The sequence below is a fragment of the Ictalurus furcatus genome, chromosome 4 (genome assembly GCF_023375685.1).
Source record: "Ictalurus furcatus strain D&B chromosome 4, Billie_1.0, whole genome shotgun sequence".
Classification (NCBI taxonomy): Eukaryota; Metazoa; Chordata; class Actinopteri; order Siluriformes; family Ictaluridae; genus Ictalurus; species Ictalurus furcatus.
This window is the reverse complement of record NC_071258.1, coordinates 25,190,717-25,212,262: the sequence shown is the minus strand read 5'-3', so window position 1 is coordinate 25,212,262 and position 21,546 is coordinate 25,190,717. Positions and strand designations below refer to the sequence as shown.

The following is a 21,546-nucleotide window of genomic DNA, read 5'->3' as shown; positions in this document are numbered from 1 at the left end:
GTACCACCCCAGTTACAAGCAAATTATCAGTGAAAGGTGCAATGATTAATTCCTGAGTTGTATATATTTAATGAGTTGAATATAGCTCAAATGAAATAAAAAAAAGTATATGTATTCATTGCTTGATGTACGGTAGAAGATGAAACAATCAGTATTTCTAATGGAGTAACTATGAAGCAAGTTGTCTGTATCATTGTCAAGAAATAAAACCTAAGTATTGGTATCATAAAGCAAATGAGATGACAAAATCAAACTCATGGTGCTAATTGCACAAAATTCATTTATAAGGACATTTTGTATTGATGTTTAGTGGGCATTTATTTTGGCAAACTATACCATGAGGCACCACTTACACATGCACATATAACATGAGAGCCTGATTTACATGAAAATACAATAGCCAATTTATATGAAAATATGAATGGTAATGGAGCATGTGTATCAGAGTGAGGCCAGCAGGGGTTGGACATAAATGCATACATATTTTTATTCATGCTTTTGTGAGAATCATTGTCAAAGTCACTTGCAGGGGTCAGAACTCATAATATTAAAATGTACTTAACTAAGGTGAATCCTTTCGCAGAGTCAAATGGGCAGATAAATCTCAAAACCAGAAAAAACAGGACATTAAAACTAAACTTGGAAGGAAAAAAGGAAGAAGCAAGCAATGATTGGTGCAAAACATAAAAAACCTTAAAACAAATAATAGCAGCTTTTCCAAGATGGCCCAATCATTCCAGCATTCAAAGTGGTCTTAATTGGCATAACTGAAATAATGTTTCTCAATGAACCACATTATACTTAAATTGAACCTGCATCTTCAGAGGGATCGTAAGTTAGTCCTTACTTGATAGCTGCCAATCCAGCAGGGTGATGTGTTTCCTTCAGGAGATCTAAAGCGAGATACCACGGTTTACAGACATTTTAAAGGCAAACATGAAAAAACTAAGGAGCAAATGTATAGCTCAGGCTAGAAACAGAGAACATAAGTTATTTTCAATTGTTCCTCTTATTTTAGTGCACTAATGGAGAGACTTAATTCTGTCTTTACTTTTAGTAAGGTCATTATCGTTTATAATTTAATTTTCTGACAGTTGAGGAGATATGGAGATGATGTTAACTAACAGTTTCAGTACTTTACTCACTTTTTTCACTCTCTGCAGTATAAGTTGAACTCTTATGGTGTGCATCCCTTCTACATGGGCCTGGAGCCAAGCTCTCATGCTCATGGAGTCCTGCTGCTCAACAGCAATGCCATGGGTGAATCACTCACACACACACACACACACACACACACACACACACACACACGCACACACAATTCTGTATGGGAGTTTTTAATTTACCTAATTTATCCCAAGTGTCTGAAAATAAAACCTAGCTTATGGACTAAATCTGCTTTGTTTAAAAATAAAAGATGACGACAAATTTCTTGCCACATTTAAAGAAATTGTGTACTCATCACTCAGTTAAATTTTCTTCTGTGACCAAAGCTGGTATCCAGTTTTAATACCCATCTTAAGTGACTCAATAACTGGAGTGTTAGTTGTGAAGACTCATTTTCTTCTAATCACACCATTTAAACCACTTTTGGGAGTAATTATGGATACATGATATTTGTAGTTTCAATGTGTCTTAATTTGTGCCCTACAACCAAGGTAGACAAGCAAAAACAAATGCTGGCTTCAGACAGAATTATTATGTATAATATGTGATTGCATAGCAAACGACATAATGCACAGAACGTAAAAAAAGAAACTCAAAGGAAAATGCCTTGAAAATAGAAAATGCACAGCAAAACAAGTGGAAAAACAAATGGGTGGAAACATGAGTCTATGTTTGTGACACAACTGTAATAAATTGGCTGAATGAAATTAGATTTACATATAGAAAAGCCAAATGAAAACGTCTGGGTTATGCACGTAACCCTGTTCCCTGAGAACAGAACGAGACGTTGCGTGATCTTTATGCTGTGGAAACGAGGATACCCACTCCATCATACTGAGGGCATGGCCTGTTCAAAAGGTTTGAGCCTCCGAGTCACAGCAAGACACTCAAGGCTGGGGTGTAATGTATATCCAGGTTGTAATATCGAATGAATGTGTGCGGCATAGACCACCGCAGCACATACATACTGTAAGGGTACACCTTTGCGCAAAGCCTTCAAGGAGGCGACCCCTATAGTGGAATGAGCCCCTATGCCCAGAGGCATAGCGAGACTGTGCACCTCATAAGCGATAGAGATTGCTTCAGTTATCCAATTAGAGATGGCTCCTTCGACACAGCATCACCCCTACTATCGCCGCCAAAGGAGACCAGCGGCTGCTCCGACTTATGCCACTGGCCGTAGTGGTGGACGTAAGTACAGAGAACCCTTACTGGACACAGTAGGTTCAATTTCTCTTGTTCTGGTCTGAGGAACAGAGGAGGGTAGAAAGCCTGCAACACTACTGGCTGGGCAGCAGACGTAGGCACTTTAGGAATTTAATCTGGCCTAGGATGTAAGAAGGCCTTGGCTAATCCAGGAGCAAAGTCAAGATAGGAAGGGGCAACAGAGAGAGCTTGTAGATCTCCTACTCATTTGAGAGTTGTCAGGGCCAGCAGAAGAACTCCCCTTAGAATCAGAAGCTTCACAGTGGCTGACTCTAAGGGGTCAAATTGGGCACCTGACGGACCTTCCAGGACCACAGAAAGGTCCCAAGAAGGTATGTGTGGTCTGCAGATGGGCCCCAGCTGCCTGACACCATGCATAAACCTTGAAGTTAGAGGATGTTGCCCCACAGAGGCTCCATCAATAGGGGCTTGGCTGGCCAAAATGGCAGCCATGTAGACCCTGATTGTAGAAGGGGCCCACCCTGCTGAGAAATGTCCTGGTAAGAACTCCAGGACTTTAGCTATTGCGCAGTTCACTGGGTCTTGCTGATGTTCCTCACACCACAAGACAAAAAGTCGCCATTTGAGTGCATACAATTTCCTCGTGGATGGTGCTCTAGCATTCAACATGGTCACCACAACCTCACTTGTGACACTAGAATCTATGAGCTGGTGCCCCTCAGGGGCCAGACGCACAGTTTCAATAGTTCTGGCAGAGGGTGATAAATCAGCCCTCCTGCCTGAGACAGTAAATCCCTGTGGATGGGAATCTACGAAGGAATGCCATCTAGCAGGGATATTATCTCTGAGAACCATATTTAAGCTGGCCAATACAGTGTTACTAGCACAGACATAGACGGTCTTGGCAAACTCTTGCTAGAACTTGTGGGAGCAGAGCGATCAGGGAAAGTTGTACAGATGTGACCTAAGCCACATGTGCACCATGGCGTCCAGCCTTAATGCTGTGGGAGGAGTGAAATTGAACTTCAGCGGGCAGTGTGTTGTCTCCTTGGAGGCAAACACATCCACTTTCGCTTGGCAGAACTTCCGCCATTTGGACTCCACCATTTGAGGATGGCATCCCCAACCCCAGGGTCTCAGCCTGTGCCTTGACAGAATGTCTGCCCCCACATTCTGGTTGCCCGGAATGTTCATTGCACTCATTGACAAGAACTTTCCTTCTGCCCAGAGAAAAATTAGTTGTGGCTGCCTGAACTGGGGGCATGAGCGTAACCCTCCCTGGTGGTTGATATATGATACCACCGCTGTGTTGTCTGTCACAACTAACACATGGTGACCTCTTAATTGAGGAAGAAAGTATTTCAGTGCTAGAAATACATTCCTAGGCAATTTATATGCCACTCCAGATGAGGACGGCTCCAAAGGCAGTGAGCTAGACAGCTGTCTAAGACCATGCCCCAGCTCATGAGAGAGCTGTCTGTCATTACCGGCTTCTAATAAGGAGATGCCCCTAGAGTGTGACCCAAGGTTAGAAACCGGGGACACCTTCAAATTCTCAGAGTACATAAAATCCGGCTGAGAATACTCTAAGTGTGGTGATTCCATAATTTTTGCCTGGGGTTGTAGAATAGACTTTAGAGTATCCGTTAATCACTATAACTTCAAGCAGTAATCATTTTAAGCTCCTGTATAAAAATGGTTTTATATTTATTACAAATGTTTAATACATGGTGTATAACACAACTGCATTCTATAACCAGTACTATGTACACAATAGAACTTAGTGATGGTTCAACAGCCTAAATCCTGATTGAAAAGGAAACTAAGAAAAAGTAGACTGTTGTCATATGTATCTTGGAACAAAGTAATTAAGAGTAGTATTAATATGCTAATGTTGGTATGTTTTTAGATGTGACAGTTCAGCCAACGCCTGCTCTCACTTACCGCACCATTGGTGGGATCCTTGACTTCTACATGTTTATGGGTCCCACTCCAGAACTGGTGGTAGAAGAATACACTGAGGTAAAAGAGTGTGTGTGTGTGTGTGTGTGTGTGTGTGTGTGTGTGTGTTCATGGGGACAGGATTGTGTTTAAAAAACAATGTCAAGGGGACTAAAGACAAAAAAAACAACAACTTTATGGCATTATTTTTCAGCATCTCTTTCTGTGTTTCACTGAAGGGGAAAGGGTGCAGGATGTGAAAGTCGCATTTGTTTTGAGTGCATCTAGGTGACCTGTAAATTTGTGAACCTCAGTTTTGTGACCAATAGGGGGAAAAAAGCTGTATTGTTATCCTTTTGGAAGAAAAAATGGAGGTGTTGCTAATTTTTATGTACACTGGATATCTGCCTTCCTTTATATTAGTGTAAAGAACAAATTTCAAAGTATATTTAAGATATAATTAAACTGATCAGCAGTAAATATATTTATCTGCAGTTGCAATACAAACAGTTTATTATGATGCACGGTATCATATTGACATGCACTCGTTAATTTTCAGAGATTAATATATTGTAATTAAATATCAGTTCATTCAAAACATGTTAAAAGCTGTTTTATTTATGCTGTTAACATGGAGCTGTCCTGTTCACCAATATACACTAGTGTTTTATTATTCTTGTGAGCAATGTTGACAATAAGCAGAAATAGCTATTATTATTATTAGTAGTAGTAGTAGTAGTAGTAGTATAATGAGTAGAAGAAGAAAAATAATTGATTATTAAAGCAATAAACCTTGACAGGGTTACCCATAAACCCCCCTTCCCAAGATAAAAACATTGTAACACACGCCCTCTCATGACTTACTGCTTTTATAAAAAGGTGACAAAAAGCAATATGATAAAATCCTGTGTTCAGAAAATAATTTAAGTATTAATAATATTTGCTATTAGAGATGCACCGATGCATCATTTCTCAGCCGATACCGATAACCAATTATTCAGAGTGATATCAGCCGATACTGATAACTGATAGTTCTGCCTTTTATGCCTTCTTTTAAATTAATAAGTAATTCCACTATTCTGAAAGAAATGCAAATAAAAACTTTATTCTCTCCAAACAAGTTGTCTCATAGTAACTGGTCTCAGAAACAGAAAACACATTACTCAAATTAACATTAACACTTTAGCTAAATTCTGAAGATTAAATTAAGATTTCTTAACTTATTGAATGTTATTGATTCATATTAACATTGACTGAATTCTAAAAAACCTCCTGTTAGTCTCACATTCACTCGCTACAAAAAAAAAGCATTTCTACTTTACTTTTTACTATTTCTACTAAACTGGTAATATATAATATAAACTTTTTTTTATATACATTAACATTAACTGGATATGAAATGTACTACTCTACAAATATATTTTTCTGTTTATATATATATATATATATATATATATATAATATATACATACACACACACACACACACACACACACACACACCCCTTTTTGTCAACTCACCTTCATTTAAATCTTTCAACGCTGTACTGGCGAAACTCCCGCTTCACTGCTGCAGCGTCCGGTGTAAAATTTTAGCAGTGCAGAGCTTACAAACTGCAGTTTTGTCGTCATTCTACACAAGAGACATCATCTTTACACACAGGACATCAGATGTTTCTATACCTATTATTGGCCGATACACTAGTGCATCTCTATTTGCTATAAACAGTTCTTCCACATGCAATGTAGTCTGTTAACAGTAAGGTCTGGTTGCTAAGCAACACCACATGAACAGATTAGTGTATTCTATGAACAGAAAATGGCTTAACTGTTTTTGTTTTAAAAACTGCCACATTAATACTGAATTAAATGAATGTGACATAGTCACAGGTGTGTGTAGATCAAGATTTTACAATAGTTTCAAGCATGACTCAGCCAGTCACACTACCTGTTATATAAAATGACTTTTCTGCTCTGCTTGTGAAAAGTTCTACTTTTATGTATGTGTATTCAATGAATTCAATGTATGTATTCAAGTGTGTGTGTGTGTGTGTGTAATTTGTTTAAACTTTTGACTTTTTTGACAGATGATTGGCCGTCCAGTTCTCCCAGCATATTGGTCTCTAGGATTCCAGCTTTGTCGCTATGGTTATGCTAATGATTCAGAAATTGCTGAGCTTTATGCTGATATGTTGAGTGCCAGTATTCCTTATGTAAGAGATTTATAATCGCATTTTCAATATAACCCCATTTAAATTTTCATATCATAAATGTCAAATCTAGAATTCATGTACATGTGTTCAAATACACAAGTAGCGCATAGATAACCCTGGGATAAAAGAGTGCTGACTGTGACATTGTGGTCCCTGACAGGATGTCCAGTATGCAGATATTGACTACATGGAGAGGCAGCTGGACTTTGTGCTCGATAAGGACTTCGTCAACCTTCCTCAGCTGGTCAAAAAAATGAGGGGGGAGGGCATGCGTTTCATCTTCATCCTGGTACAACGCATTTATTTTCACTTTTCTCACTGAAGACAGTTGATTAGTCATTTTCAAACACTACCACATAGTTCTACACTAATGCTAGCAAGCTTGTGCACTGGTTTTGCTAAAAGTTAGGCTAATGTTAATATCATACAATCAGTTTTTGGGATTAGCTGATCAAATTTAAGCAAAACCTAAATTCAAGCATCGCCCTTGTTAACACAGTCATATTCGTCATCTGGCAAAATTAGGACGTTTCTGTTATGATAATTTTCCTTTGCAAATAAAAAACAAGGCCATTAAAGCCATTCAGCTCACACCATGGGGTATAAAGCTGTTAATGAGATTTTGAATTCATTTTTAATGAGAATGTGTGCATGACAGGTGACACAGAGGCTGAAGGAATATGGTTTAGTGAGAATGGCAATTTAAAAATGCATTAAGGTGAACACTGTGATGTACAGTCAGATTTAAAAGTCTGAGTCCACTGCTAAGGATAGACTATTTTACCAAACATAGTACAGTTTATCCAGTTGATATAAAAAGCAGTGGCATAGCCAGGAATTAACATCAGGGAGAGATGAGGAAATATAATAAATCTCCACATGATGATAGTGAAATGCTCAAGCATTTTGAGTGGATGCCAGACAGTAGTAGGTGAGGTGATGACACAAATATGTAATTTTAATCATTTCAGGCACAATCTGTTTTGCCATATTAATAACTTTGCCATAATTTGACAGTTCCAAGAAAGTTTTATCTTATAAACCTAGATCTGCACATGTTTTTCTCCTCCTGCAGTAAACCTCTAGTACTCACCATTTTATCCCTCAAACCCAAAATTCACCCACCATTTCTGATCAGAAGCCATAAAGAATTAGTTTCATAGTGTAAAGTTCAGCAAAAATTCCAGCAATAAAAAATGTATTATTAATTTTTAATAATTAATGTGATACTAAGTATGTATACTGATGATATGTACAATTATTTTGTTTATATGTAGATATATACACACTGCAGGTGGCACAAAATTAAGTAACCTCTATATGTTTTTACTCAACATAAATTAAACTGAAAACACCTTGATATTATTTACATTTTAGCACATTTAGCATTAAATTACATTCATTAATACATAGTGTGCTTTTAAATGACTAAAATTAAGTTTAGATATGATCACGAGCAGATGATCAGGAACAGAGAGTTGACATGGATGCAATTACAGTTTAAGTGTTTTATTAAAAAGGGAGGCAGACAAATCCAAAACATGTATCAGAATAGAAACAGGAAAGAGGCAGAGGTCAGGCAATCAGCAAACAATGGCAAAATGGATATACAAAAACACAAACCAAGAGACTGAAAATTGCCAAAAACTACGTAGGGAAAATTTCGCTTTTCCTTTTGTTAGATTGAGCTCAAAATGGGGGAAATGTGCAAACTTAATATTTCAAGAGCTGATCAACTATTCATCCACCGATGAGTTGAACTATCTTTTTAAGTCTGGCTAAGATATTAATCCCGTGGCCACCGGTAATAATATCCTAAATTTAAACACGAATTATGAGCACAGTATGAAGATCAGACAACTTAAAGACAGTAAATCATAAATATAGACAAGAGACACTTGCTATTAAAATCAGACGAGACTTTTTCTAATACACAGAAACTAAACTAACACAAGCATACACACACACACATGCGCACACAAACAAAAGGGGTGAAAATTGCTTTGGCAGTGAATGAATAGCTCCCTAGTTTTGACACTGTACGCTATTCTTAGACCTTGACCTGAATGAACCATCAACAATTAATTGAATTTTTGCTCCATTTTAGAAGGTCTCTATTAAGTACACCGACTGAGATCTGGAGGTGCTTACTTGCATTGAAGTTGCTCTAGATGGGGAACTCCCTTGGTACGTCGTTGTGTAGAAGGGATTCCAGTTAGTGGGGATTCATCAGAGGTCTGGTTGCTTTTGAGCAACGTCTAGGAAGACCAATCAGAATGGTGAATGGAGTGGAGCCTCGTAGGCGGCCAGCCTGAGGAGCATGGTGGCGGTCCTTTTGGTTCTTCCCCGACAAGAGTTAGGAAGTTTGGCAGGAACCGGCTCATACAGATGTTGATTACAGAATACACTTACAGATGTTGGTTGAAAAGAGAATTCCTGAAAATGCTGATTGGAGAACTTCTGCAGATGTTGGTTGAAGGACTCTTGCAGCTGTTGTTGGTTAATGAGGACTCCCTGAAGATGTTGATTGGGGAGAACTCTCTGAAAGCATTGTTTAAGAGAACTCATTGTTTCCATGGTGCCCAAGGGTTTTAACTCTTCCTAGTTCCACGGAACCCAAAAGGTTTTGCTCCAATCAGTATGAGGTTGGTCTGGAGTTTAGTTACGTTCTCCACCCATAACTTCACTCAGTCCATTGTCTTTGTGGTCACATAATTTATTGCCTTCTCTTTTCTTCTTTTTATAGAGTGTGTATCAAACTTTTAGTCCAAACTGTTGTTACCTATACCTAACAATGTTCTCCTCGATTTTCCTTACTCTCATCTTTCAGGAAATCACTCAAGGAACACACACACACATACCAAATAATACATATGTTGGCCGCTGTTAACACATTACTAATAATTAATCACACACCTATATCCATAATCAATCATACTCATGCACATTAAACAATCAAATGTCTAAATGCTAATTTGTGTTTACAAGCATGATAATTACAGGGAGGCACAGAAGAAGTTGATATCGTATTATTCTTGCAGTCCTTGATCTTTTGGAATATATGAGGTGTCCTGATGAATTCGGTGTGACTGGTGTACTAAAGACCATGTGAACTGTGTAAGAGAACAAAGGGCCTTGCCTGTGTTGATTGTCGGGGCCTGCCACCCCCCTTTTCCCAAAGTTATCAGCTGAGGGACAAGGCTTTCACCTTGTAGGCCAGCCACTATGTCTTGGCCAGTGGCCTAGATCAATAAGTTTTAAGAGAGGTTTGCTAATCTGAGAGAGTTCATTCAATCTTCACAGGAAAGTGAGAACCCAGCAACCACGCATGAGCTGTAATTAGTTTGGTGCCCCAAAGTCTGCTCACAGGTACTCATGATTTAAGGCTTATGTGATGGATGATCTTATGCTTATGATCTTATGCTTATGATCTTGTGTGCTGAGGTCCTACAACTACATTATTGAGACACAGCACAAAAAAAAAAAAAAAAACAACGCTTGGCAAAATCAGGTGGGTACACACTGAACAACACTTTGCCGAGAACGAACACACAAGTTTAAATACACACACTAATCAAAGGGCAAACTGAAAACAGGTGAGAGTAATCAGGAAACATGAGGGAGACAACCAATGACGGGACATGGGTAGAGACAAGACATGAATCAAAACAAAACACATTTAAAAGTAAACAAACCCAAAACAGAAGTATGTGCCATAGTGCTGCAGGCTGATTATGCACGCTGAGTGCCTCTGCTCTCTGTGTGCAAGGGGGAAATAAATGACAGATCATCCCCCACTGTGTGCTGTTCCCACAGCACCTTCAAACACTCCCTTGTGGTCTGGCACCTCTGGATAAAATGTGAAAGGAAAACCCTTAAACTTGTTGACTTTCCAGAGGAGCCAGGGAGCAGACATGGGGCATACTGGTGGGAAGCAAACGGTGGGTTGGCAATTTCCTAGCTGGGATCTGGTGGCAGAGCTGAGACAAAATCCTCAGGGTCAGGTGGCAGAGCTAAGATGAACTCACCGGTTTAAGGTGACTGAGCTGGGGAGAATTCATCAGCGTCAGGTGGGGGTGCTGGGACAGGTTCGCCAGGGTCAGGTGGCAGAAGTACTGTAGGATGTTCTGGCGAGTTGGACATGGGAGGCCACTCCATTAGCCTCGGGCAGGATAAGGGCTTGAGAGGCTGTGCTATTGGCCTTGGGCAGGAGCAAGGCTTGGGAGGCCGCAACATCAGCCTCTGGCATCAGTGCCATCGAAATAAGCTGGGGGGGGTCTATATTATACCTGTGGGGGAAGTGCACCGAGTCGATCTCCAGCATGGTAATCCTGACATAACGCCCCTTCTCTGCTGCATCCATGATATAGGTGAAGTACTGTGTCATGAATGGAGAGTTGAGAAGGATGCAATTGAAGTTTAAGCATTTTCTTAGAAAGGCAGGCAGACGCATCCAAAACGTGTATCAGGATAGGAAACAAAAACGGGAAGAGGTCAGGCGAGCAGCGAAAAATGGAAACAGGGATATACAAAAACTTAAACAAAAGCTGGAACAGGGTCAATGACTAGATTAGATTATTGAGACAGCACAAAAAATGCTTGGCAAAGTCAGGTGGGTGCAAACTGAATACTTCACCCAGAACAAAGACACACAAGTGTTTAAATACACACACTAATCAGAGAGCAAACTGAAAACAGGTGAGAGTAATGAGGAAACACGAGGGGGGACAACAAATGACAGGACATGGGTGGAGACAAGACATGGGTGGAGACAAGACATGAATCAAAACAAAAAAGTGGCAAAGTAAATAAACACATAACATGGAAGTGCATGCCAAAGCACTGCAGGGTACTTATGCATGATGAGCACCTCTGCTCACAGTGCTTGGTGCAAGGGGGGGGGCATACATGACACTTACACAGTCTTTTATAAACTGACAATGTGCTGCCCCAAATTTTTATGATACTGCCAAAAACATTTGTTGATCCTTTCCCTCCATCTTGACCACATGGAAAATAAATGTCCTTCAACATAAACATGAAATAATATAGTTTCAAAGTCAGAAACTTCATCAGCATAAATAGCTCATAATTTTCTATTAAATACTTTGAATGATCAAAACCTAAACTTTTAGGTCACTTCTAAACTGTTTTGCCTTTTTTGCATATTTTTGAGGAGTGACAAATTTGTTTCAATATCGACATTCAGTATAAACATCCCTGATGGAGCACATCTGCTGTATGGGATGTTTCAAACAAACAAAGGCTTCTCCACTAAGTATTAAATAAATTTCAGTTAGTGTGTTCAATACTTTTTTTCCTCTGTCATCCCTCTGTCTGGTGAAAATTTCATGTGAATAGCCTCACTGGAAATATATTCACTGAAAAAAATGTTGACGTGCCAATACTTATTTCCCCCACTGTATGCGCATGAACAGAACAAAAAGACTGCAAGAGGAGAAAGATGCGCAGAGGATTAATGAGGACCCAATACAAGCCAATCAAATCTAAAGAATATCCAGTGAAATGAAGGGAATGAAATGCAAAAAAAAATAAAAAAGCAACAGGGAAGATTTGTTACCAAATATTTGTCGAAATTAACAAATTTAAGTCCCTACTAAAGTACTTTTTAAAGGAAATTTAATAATAAGAAGATTAGTAAAATAATTAAGAATATAATGCAGTATACATAATTGCTTCAGTGTATTAATGTACATTTGATTAAATCTAACAAAGAATTTTTTTTATATAAATTGTCATGTTAGTTACATAAATTAAAGCCTAACAGGAGACAAAATGATTATGAAATGATTTTACAGCTAAAACATCTCCAAAAAATAGAGATAATTTTGTTGTTGAGGTAACTAGATAAGTTCTGTTAACAACAATGAAATACATAATTTATTTCTTTTTCTGAAATAATTCTGAGTTTTCTGAAATATCATTAAAAAGTAATTGAATTTTAACACAATATTTGAACTTCACCATCCCTGAATTTGCATAAAACAACCCTATCTAAGAGTGGCATCATTTGATCAAATAAATTATTTGTAGTGGACCCAGCCATTTAGACCCTTGTTTATGGCCCATATTTTTGTATTATTAAATGCCTAATAGTTTGTTCCTGTTCTCAAAGTTTACTTATTTAATGTTTTGTTCAGGATCCTGCAATTTCAGGCAATGAGACTGTTTATCCTGCCTTCGAGCGCGGTGTTGAAAAGGACGTGTTCATTAAATGGCCAGCTGAGTTGGGTGACGGCATCGTCTGGGGAAAAGTAGAGCATCCACATACAAAATCTAAATACAAAATAATCACAATCACCTGAAGGTTTGATGGCATAGAAGTTTGAATTAACTATCTTCAACTTTCTTTTTTTTTTTTTTCCAGGTATGGCCTGACTATCCAAATGTTACAGTTGATGACTCTCTGGATTGGGAGACACAAGTAGAGGTACCCTTGTCCATTTTTATCCTTCTCAGTAAACATCATGATATTCTATATTTTATCTCACATTAGCTGGTACATTTTCTTCATAAAGCCTCATCATACTGGAATCATCGATACAATGTGCTGTAATTGTGAAGGTTATAGAGTGAGCAGTGATGATTTGGGATGTGTCATGGATCCAATCAGAGCACAAAAGCATGATGGGAGCTCATCATAGCTGACCCATTGCAGACATAATCAACTGTCTGTGTGTCTGTGTGTGATTTATTTGTCTCACTCAGAAATTCAGGTCGTATGCAGCATTCCCAGACTTTTTCCGGAACCGTACAGCAGAGTGGTGGCAGAGAGAAATCAGTGACTTCTATAATAGCATGACTTTTGATGGCCTGTGGATTGTAAGTCCATATAAAAATATAATGCTCAGTAATGTATTTTATTAACTTAAAAATGTTTCAAATGTGTGTACCATTAATTATATTGCTTTATATACAGTGCTGTGAAAAAGTATCTGCCTAATTTCTTCTGTTGTTGTGTATATATCATACTAAATAGTTTTAGAGCTTCAAACGAAATACAACATGATACAAAGGCAACCTGATAAAACACACAATAGTTTTTATTTTTTTTATTTTTTTTATTGACCTTTATTAATGCAAGAGAGGTCTGTTCCTTTTATGTTATCCTTGGCTCTTTTGGGACTTCTCGGATGAGTAGCTGCTGTGCACTTTGGAGGAATTTTGGGAGGTCAGCCACTTCTGGGAAGGTTCACTACTGTGCCAAGTTTTTCCATTTGGAATTAATGGATCTCAGTGTGGTTCTTTGGAGTCCCAGAGCCTTTGAAATATCTTTGTAACCCTTCCCAGACTGATGTATTTCAGTCACCTTCTTCCTCATCATTTCTGGATTTTTTTTTCAATGTTGGCATATTGTGTTACTGGGTAAGACCTTTTAACCCACTTCATGCTGCTCAAAAAATTCTATAAAGTGTGGATTTGATTGAACAGGGCTGGCAGTAATTAGGTCTGTTTGAGTCTAGTCCAGCTGAACCCATTACATTGCATTACATTACAGCATTTGGCAGATGCCCTTATCCACAGCGACTTACAATTATCTCATTTATTCATATGAGCAGTTGAGGGCTACCTCTACCTGACCTTGCTCAAGGTTGCGCAAGCTTGGTAGTGCTGGGATTTGAACTCACAACCTTCCGATCAGAAGTCCAATGTCTTAAACACTGAGCTACCAATTATGAACGTGTTTACGAATTAAGCCCATTATGAATGTGGTTTCATAGTTTTGGGGACTTGGTAACTATGTGGGCGAATACATTTTCACACAGATCCAGTTGGTATTGGATAACTTTTTTGCTTCAATAAATAAAATGATCATTTTAAATGGTGTTTTGTGCTTTCTCAGGTTTCCTTTGTTTTAACTTAGATTTTTGTTGTCATTTCTGAAACAATTTAGTATGAAATAGGCACAAAAACAAGAAATCAGGCTGGGACAAATACTTTTTCACAGCACTGTAAGCTTAAAAAAATGTGACTTGACACTTACCATTTCCTAGACATATTCCTATATATTTCCTATTCCCTAGTCTATTCCTTGCTCATGACTTTTTGTAATAATGTATTTTGAGTCTGAATCTAGTGAGCAAATGTAACTAGCACATAAAAGCTAACTAATGAGTAAACCTAGTAAGAGTAGACTATTGTACTGGCTCTATAATTAGATAAGTTGAAACAAGCCATCCTGAAGACTTTCCTATACTGAGAAACTTTACAAAGTACCGTGTCTCTTGCAAATCACTGACACTGGAGACTATTTCCATAAATGTTGCATAAGCATCTCCTAACAAAAAACTTCACCATATCAACAATTATACATTATACATGCTTTTTTTGTTTGTTTATTAGTTTTAGATTATGCGGCATGTCTGCCGGCCTGTGAATGAGCTTTTATTATAGAAACAATAAGATATTTCAATGAGTAATATAAACCCATTGTTCATGTTACAGATGAAACAGATGAAACTACTTTTAGAGCGGTGCTGTTATATAAATTAATCCACACCTTTTGACCACTTTCAAGAATTCAAAAACATTGTGGTATAAAATAATATATTGTTCCTTCTGTGGTATATACTATATGCTCTGCTCCATATCAGTCAGGATATTACTATTGTTGCAGTGATTTTTGACTTTGTTATGTGTGAAGGACATGAACGAGCCAGCTAGTTTTGTCGATGGCACTGTTGGAGGAAATTGTCTAGGCCAAGCAATCTTTGATGATCCACCATACATGCCACGTAAGATAAGATTTCTCTTTTTAGGGTATAAAGGTCTAAGTTCACTAGTTTCTCCTCATCCACACTGAACATTTATTTATATTCTTATGTTTGTGATTCAGACTACAAGTTTTCTATTTTATTATGGGTGACCATTTGTTTGCACATATTTCAGATCTTACTTTTGGTGCCTATGATAAAATGTAAGAGTGACTGTTATAGAAATGGTTCTTTAACTGGTTGAGTGAAAATTTTGTACTGTTTATTCTAAACTATTTAAAGGATCCTGGTAACTCTGGAGTTGACTGTGCTTCAAATATTTGACTTATATAAGTTCTGTGATTGAATACATTTTATGAAGCATTCAGGGGAAAAAATGGTAATACTATACTTGTATAGTACAATGTCGAGACTATACAAACCATAAACAGTCTGACATGAACCGGCCTGAATGCCAAATGATGGTTATCTCTCTTTCAACATGATAGATAACATAAAACATAAAATGTATCAATAGAATGTTCATGAAGTAAAGTTTTTTTTTTTTAAATAAACATTTGATAAGATTAGGGATGAGTTGATGGTCTATACATGATCCACTAAACATCAAGAGTTAGAAACAGGACCATTTAAATAAAGTAAAAGTAAAAGCATATTTATAGAATATCTAATACACATCACCAACCATAAACTATTGACATGTTTTAAGTAAGGAATAATACTCAATGGGCCATGCTGTTATGGAAAATAATACATGCCATAGTGTATATTCCTATTACAACACATACCAAAGTGTTATACCCTCTCTAATACACAGTGATTTTACTGTGGCAGAAAACTTACTGATACAAAGTGCTAACACTGGAGACTCCTTCCATAAATATTAAGTAAACATTTCCTAATAGAAAACTTCATGTTAATCATAGTGTGCATTGCATTGCAAAAAAAAACAAGTTTTTTTATCTATTATTCTTGTTATTGTTTATTGTTGTTGTGATTATTATTATTATTATTATTATAATTATTGATAATAATTTGTGTAGATTGTCTGATTCAAGAATTCAATCGCAGTGTGGTATAAAATTAGCTGACAGGTTGGATGTTGAGTCACCTGACAGGTAGATTTGTTTGTTTTTTGAAACTTTGTAGAATGTCTGTTGGAAGAGTCAAATAAAGTGTTACGAAACCATTCTGGTCTTTTGAGATTGCCATTTTGATCCTAACAAAGGTGCTGGATTTATTTCAGCACTGGAGTCTAAGGAACGAGGGCTGACTCACAAAACCCTCTGTATGAACAGTCAGCAGTTTCTTCCCGATGGCACTCCGGTTAAACACTATGATGTGCACAACCTGTATGGCTGGTCTCACACCAAACCAACTTATGAGTAAGTGAGCTAGTTTTATGAAGGTTATGAATCAATAAGAATATATTGTTTTTGGAGTAATATTAAAGAAAAATTGTGCAGTGCTTTGTAATAAGTACCTTAGCTTAGGTTATTGGTTATGAGGGGTTTTGCATGCTCACTCCATGTCTGCTGGTAGGTGGATTGACTATGATAAATTGCCCCTATGTGTAAATAGTGTGTGTGTGTGTGTGTGTGTGTGAATGTGTGCATACTGTGCTCTGCGATTGACTGAAGTACCATTCAGGCTGTATTCCCAACTCATGCCCAGTGTTGCTGGCTCCAGAGTCACCAGTCTAGCAACTGATAAATTCTTTTAAAAATTGTAATTGCAAGTAATTAAAGCTATACTGCATAGAATTTTATTTGGAATAAAAAAAGAAAAAGGCAAAATGGAGACAGTACTGTACATTTATAATACATGTATAAGAGAGATTATACTAAACACTAATCAGGTACCTCAGGTTTGCAGATCAAGTACACCGGAAGTGACACTACACAAAGGACACGTTGCAGCCTCTTCACAATATTTTCCCTTTCTCCATTGGATGCTGCTCTCATCTTTGTGTTTTCATGTACTGATTTATTATAATATAATCACATCACAAATAACAGCCAATACTGCTATGATCACACAAAAGTAATTAATGCAATGAGATTTTCTCAAAGTTTGAGAGCACTCTGTTTAGTTATGGCTAATCGCTGAAATATTGAGCTGACATTAAATAAAGCTAACATTCAGTAAAGCTTTTGCTGTGTATTCAGTATTTATATACATTATTTATCTATATTATGTCTGCCAAACATATAACATGATATTTGATGATAATTGATTGTCACATTAAAAAGACCACATTTTTTCCCCCTTCAAGCAGTTAAGGAAATATCTATTTATTCCATCCAACTCTTATGGAAGATAATCATGTATTAATTTTAGGCAGAAGGTATAGCTACCTCCTACTTGTGATTTTAGATGTGATTTTATGTAGCTAATAAATATGTTTTGTTGTTCGCTAGTTGGTAATTTGTAGATACATGGGTTCTCTGTTTAAGCATGATTGTGTCTGCAGTGCCTTGCTGAACGTAACAGGGAAGAGAGGAATTGTGGTGAGTCGCTCAACATACCCGAGCAGTGGGCAATGGGCAGGACACTGGTTGGGAGATAACACAGCTGCCTGGGATCAACTCTACAAGTCTATAATAGGTGTGTGAGTATGTAGGTATGTTCTGAATGTGTGTGTGTGTGTGTGTGTGTGTGTGTGTGTGTGTGTGTGTGTGTGTGTGAGAGAGAGAGAGAGAGAGAGAGAGAGTGATATTGAGGATGTGTTGTGTCATAGGTGTGGGGGGGGGGGGGTGTTGAGATGAAAGATGAATCACTTTGTTCCAGTAAACATACACTTGCTCTGCTAGACAGAGATGCCTTGTTGTTTTTCCACATACTGAGTCAATCTCTTTGTGCTCATCCCTCCTCTCTCAGGGATGATGGAGTTCAGTTTGTTTGGAATCCCTTATGTAAGTGACTTTCATTGTCTGACTGATTTAAGAGCTGATGTTCAAGGTGTTCAGCTAAAATTAGTTAATTAAATAGCCACTATTATAAAATATAAACATGCCAATAACATACACTGCCTGGTCAAAAAAAGTCACACACTCTAAAATTTTGTGATTTGATTACAGCATGCATTTTTTGTGTCATTATTTCTACAAGCTTGTGCAACATGACAACATATATTTTCATCCAGAGTTGCATTAATTTTTGGCCGAGATCTTGTATTGAGGATGGGAGAGTCGAACCACTCCTTAAAGTCTTCTCCAGCACATCCCAAAGATGTTCAATGGGGTTAAGGTCAGGACTCTATGTTGGCCAATTCACGTGTTAAAATTATTCCTCATGCTCCCTGAACCAATCTTTCACAATCTGAGCCTGATGAATCTTGGAATTGTCATCCTGGAAAATGTCTTGCTGTCAGGGAAGAGAAAAAAAATACATTGATGGATAACCTGGTCATTTAGTGCATTCAGGTACTCAGCTGGCTTCAATTTATTGCTGCATAATATTGCTGAGCCTAGACCTGACTGATTGAAGCAACCCCAGATCATAACACTGCCTCCAGAGTCTTGTACAGTAGGCACTATGTATGATGGGTGCATCGCTTCATGTGGGTAAATCTGGACTTATCAGACCACATGACCTTTTTCCATTGTTACACAGTCCAATCTTTATGCTCCCTAGCAAGTTGAAGTTGTTTTTTCTGATTAGCCTCACACTGTTTAGGCCACAAAGCTTAGTTCTCATTGCATTATGCATGTGGAAATGCTCTTACTTTCATTATTAAACATAGCCATGAGTTCTACTGTTGATTTTTATGATACGACTTCACCAAGCGTTTTAAAGATCTCCAATCACTATAATTCAAGATTGTGAACATTAATTTTTCCAAACACATTTCTTCCTCAAAGTTGACAGTTCAACACTCTCCTTCCATGATTTATTAATTAGTTAGTTATTTTCTTTGTTTGATGTTTGCAGTAATTTGCCCCTTCTGAAACACAGTAACATCTTTTCCACAACCATGGGATACATCTTCAGACATGGTTGTTTAAGAAATGAGAAGCTACACATTGCATCAGTTAGGGTTAAAATAATTGTTGCCAGCTAAAACATATTAATCACTGCAATAATCATACAATCATTAAGTATTTGCTTATTTAAATCCAAACAGCAACCTTTTTTGGCCAGGCAGTGTATATTTACAGGTCACTCATTCATTTGTTATAGTTATTGCTCATTTTATAGGAAATGTTCATTCAATGAGCTTCTCTCTTTGGTACAGACTGGCGCTGATATTTGTGGGTTCTTTAACCAAGCTGAGTATGAGATGTGCCTTCGCTGGATGCAGCTGGGAGCATTTTACCCATATTCCAGAAATCATAATGGCAAGGGGAATCCGGTGAGCTCACACACTGCATAGAACATTTGGAAAACATTTACAGAAAAAGGAACGTGCAGAATGTTTAGGGGAGAATAATACATTTCTGAAAATATTAAAGCAGTGTGTCTTTACACTGCCTGGATATGATTACATTTGTTTAAGATGTGTTTGGGAGAGTGATAAGTACCAGTTACTAATACTAAGATAAATATCAACATTAAGTGATTAGGTGATTTTTACTTTTTTTTAACAGTTAAATGGGTAAAACAAATAGGGGGAAAAAAAGCAAAGAGAACAAAAATGCAGCCACAACTCCATTGCATTTATCATCTGTTTGAATGAAACATGTAAGATTATAAGAATTAAAAAATAGCTAATTAATGAACAAACCAATAAATAAGTAAAATCAATAATAAACTAAAATCCAAAAAGTTACCAAAATCATATTCAATTCAAGTAACCGTCAGTGATCCTTTATTACATAAGGAACTGGATGATAACAAATATACATTGAGGAATATACTATCTATTATTATTATTATTATTATTATTACTATACTATTATTTAGACACAAGAATATTAACACCGTTTTAGCCATGTTACCTTTTCAACAAAGGAAAATCTAATATCTAGTAATAAACTTTTAGATTTTTATACTCAAGTGTAGATATGTATAACTACACTATATGAGATCATGTGCCAAATCCCTTTTGTTTCTCACGAGTGCATTCAAGATTACTAAAAGCCCAATATCACACCTGCACTGCTGTGTCACAGAGAGAGAACTGGTGTGTGGGTGTTGGTGACTTATGTCAGAGGTCGATGGACCATCGTGTTGTCAGGTATTCACCATGACATTCATTTATAAAGTGACCTTTCAGTGCGAAAATCCAATAAACCCTGAGTGTGTGGGATCAATGTGGCGCGGCTGAATTTCCTCAATGAGCAACGCCATAGCTTTGTCACCAACCGTGAGACACAAGTATAATTGAATTTTTAAGGCATTCCGAGCAGCTGATCTCCCCATTTCAATCATTTAATAATGCAGTGCAAATGGATGTTTAAGCAAGAGAAAAGTTAAATCAAAAACGCACAAGTGAGGTCACTTACAAAAACTCACTCCTCTATTATTGGAATGCAGAGCAGTGTTGGCTCCAGCTTATGTCCATTTCATATAAAAATAATTGCCTAGCCTTGTATCACAAGTTTATAATATTATCAGGATATTCTAAAACATGTCTTGTAGCAGAGATTCAGCTTCTTCATATAGCATATCATTACTGTGAGCACCTGGCACACTTTCTTGACCGCTTAACTAACATAGCTACCTAATAAGTAAGGAATAAAACCTGATGTGATCATTGCTGGAGTGATGGGCTTGATGTGAAGTCACCCTGAAGTTGATAATTTTCCTATTTTTCTGAATGGAATTGAGAAATTTTCTTGGGAGGGCAACTGCCACCCAAAAATACTGTTTGTATTGAATACTGGTATATTTTGTAACTGATTAGCATCACAGATCTGGAGACACTCTATGAAAATATTATATAAAAAACGCACAAAGTCAAGAAAATATTTTGAGTCAGTTTTTGCACCCCCTTCTTTTGCTGAGTCATTTATAATATCTATTCCTACTTCATCCTCTCAGCACACACAGAAACACAGAGAGAGAAAGAGAGAGAGAGAGAAATACATGGGTTTTGTGTGTAACAAGCCTCAATGCCAGCCCTAATAACATATGTTATCATACCCCTGTTTATATGAGTTCGTCCTCTCCATATTGTAATTAACTCACCAATGTATCATTACTGCTAATGTGCCTGTGCTAGGAGCCTATTTACAGCTCTGAAGGAGTCAAGAAAATGGAAGGTCATCCATGTCTGGACAAGATGGAGTTCATCAGAGGAAGAGAGAGAGAGAGAGGGAGAGAGAGAGAGAGAGGAAATGGAGACAAAACCCTTGATGAATGTGAGAAATAAAACTACAT

At 37.5% G+C, this 21,546-nt stretch overlaps 1 protein-coding gene and 1 long non-coding RNA gene across 2 annotated transcripts in view; one reads left to right on the top strand and one right to left on the bottom strand.

Annotated features, from left to right (window-relative positions):
* The window catches only part of si (sucrase-isomaltase (alpha-glucosidase)), a 147,521-nt gene that overhangs the window by 111,537 nt on the left and 14,438 nt on the right, over window positions 1-21,546 (top strand). Inside the window, exons 29-40 of the mRNA XM_053623442.1 lie at window positions 1,164-1,260; window positions 4,244-4,356; window positions 6,362-6,487; window positions 6,648-6,776; window positions 12,649-12,762; window positions 12,876-12,938; window positions 13,217-13,330; window positions 15,153-15,243; window positions 16,469-16,607; window positions 17,696-17,829; window positions 18,103-18,137; window positions 19,460-19,576. Coding sequence (XP_053479417.1) covers window positions 1,164-1,260; window positions 4,244-4,356; window positions 6,362-6,487; window positions 6,648-6,776; window positions 12,649-12,762; window positions 12,876-12,938; window positions 13,217-13,330; window positions 15,153-15,243; window positions 16,469-16,607; window positions 17,696-17,829; window positions 18,103-18,137; window positions 19,460-19,576 — 1,272 coding nt within the window. The remainder of the gene's footprint in view (window positions 1-1,163; window positions 1,261-4,243; window positions 4,357-6,361; window positions 6,488-6,647; window positions 6,777-12,648; window positions 12,763-12,875; window positions 12,939-13,216; window positions 13,331-15,152; window positions 15,244-16,468; window positions 16,608-17,695; window positions 17,830-18,102; window positions 18,138-19,459; window positions 19,577-21,546) is intronic.
* On the bottom strand, window positions 47-6,036 carry LOC128606899 (uncharacterized). Its single transcript, XR_008385765.1, has 4 exons — window positions 5,796-6,036; window positions 4,279-4,332; window positions 1,146-1,238; window positions 47-893 (listed from the first exon to the last, which is right to left on the bottom strand). It is a non-coding gene; the product is annotated as an uncharacterized LOC128606899 (long non-coding RNA).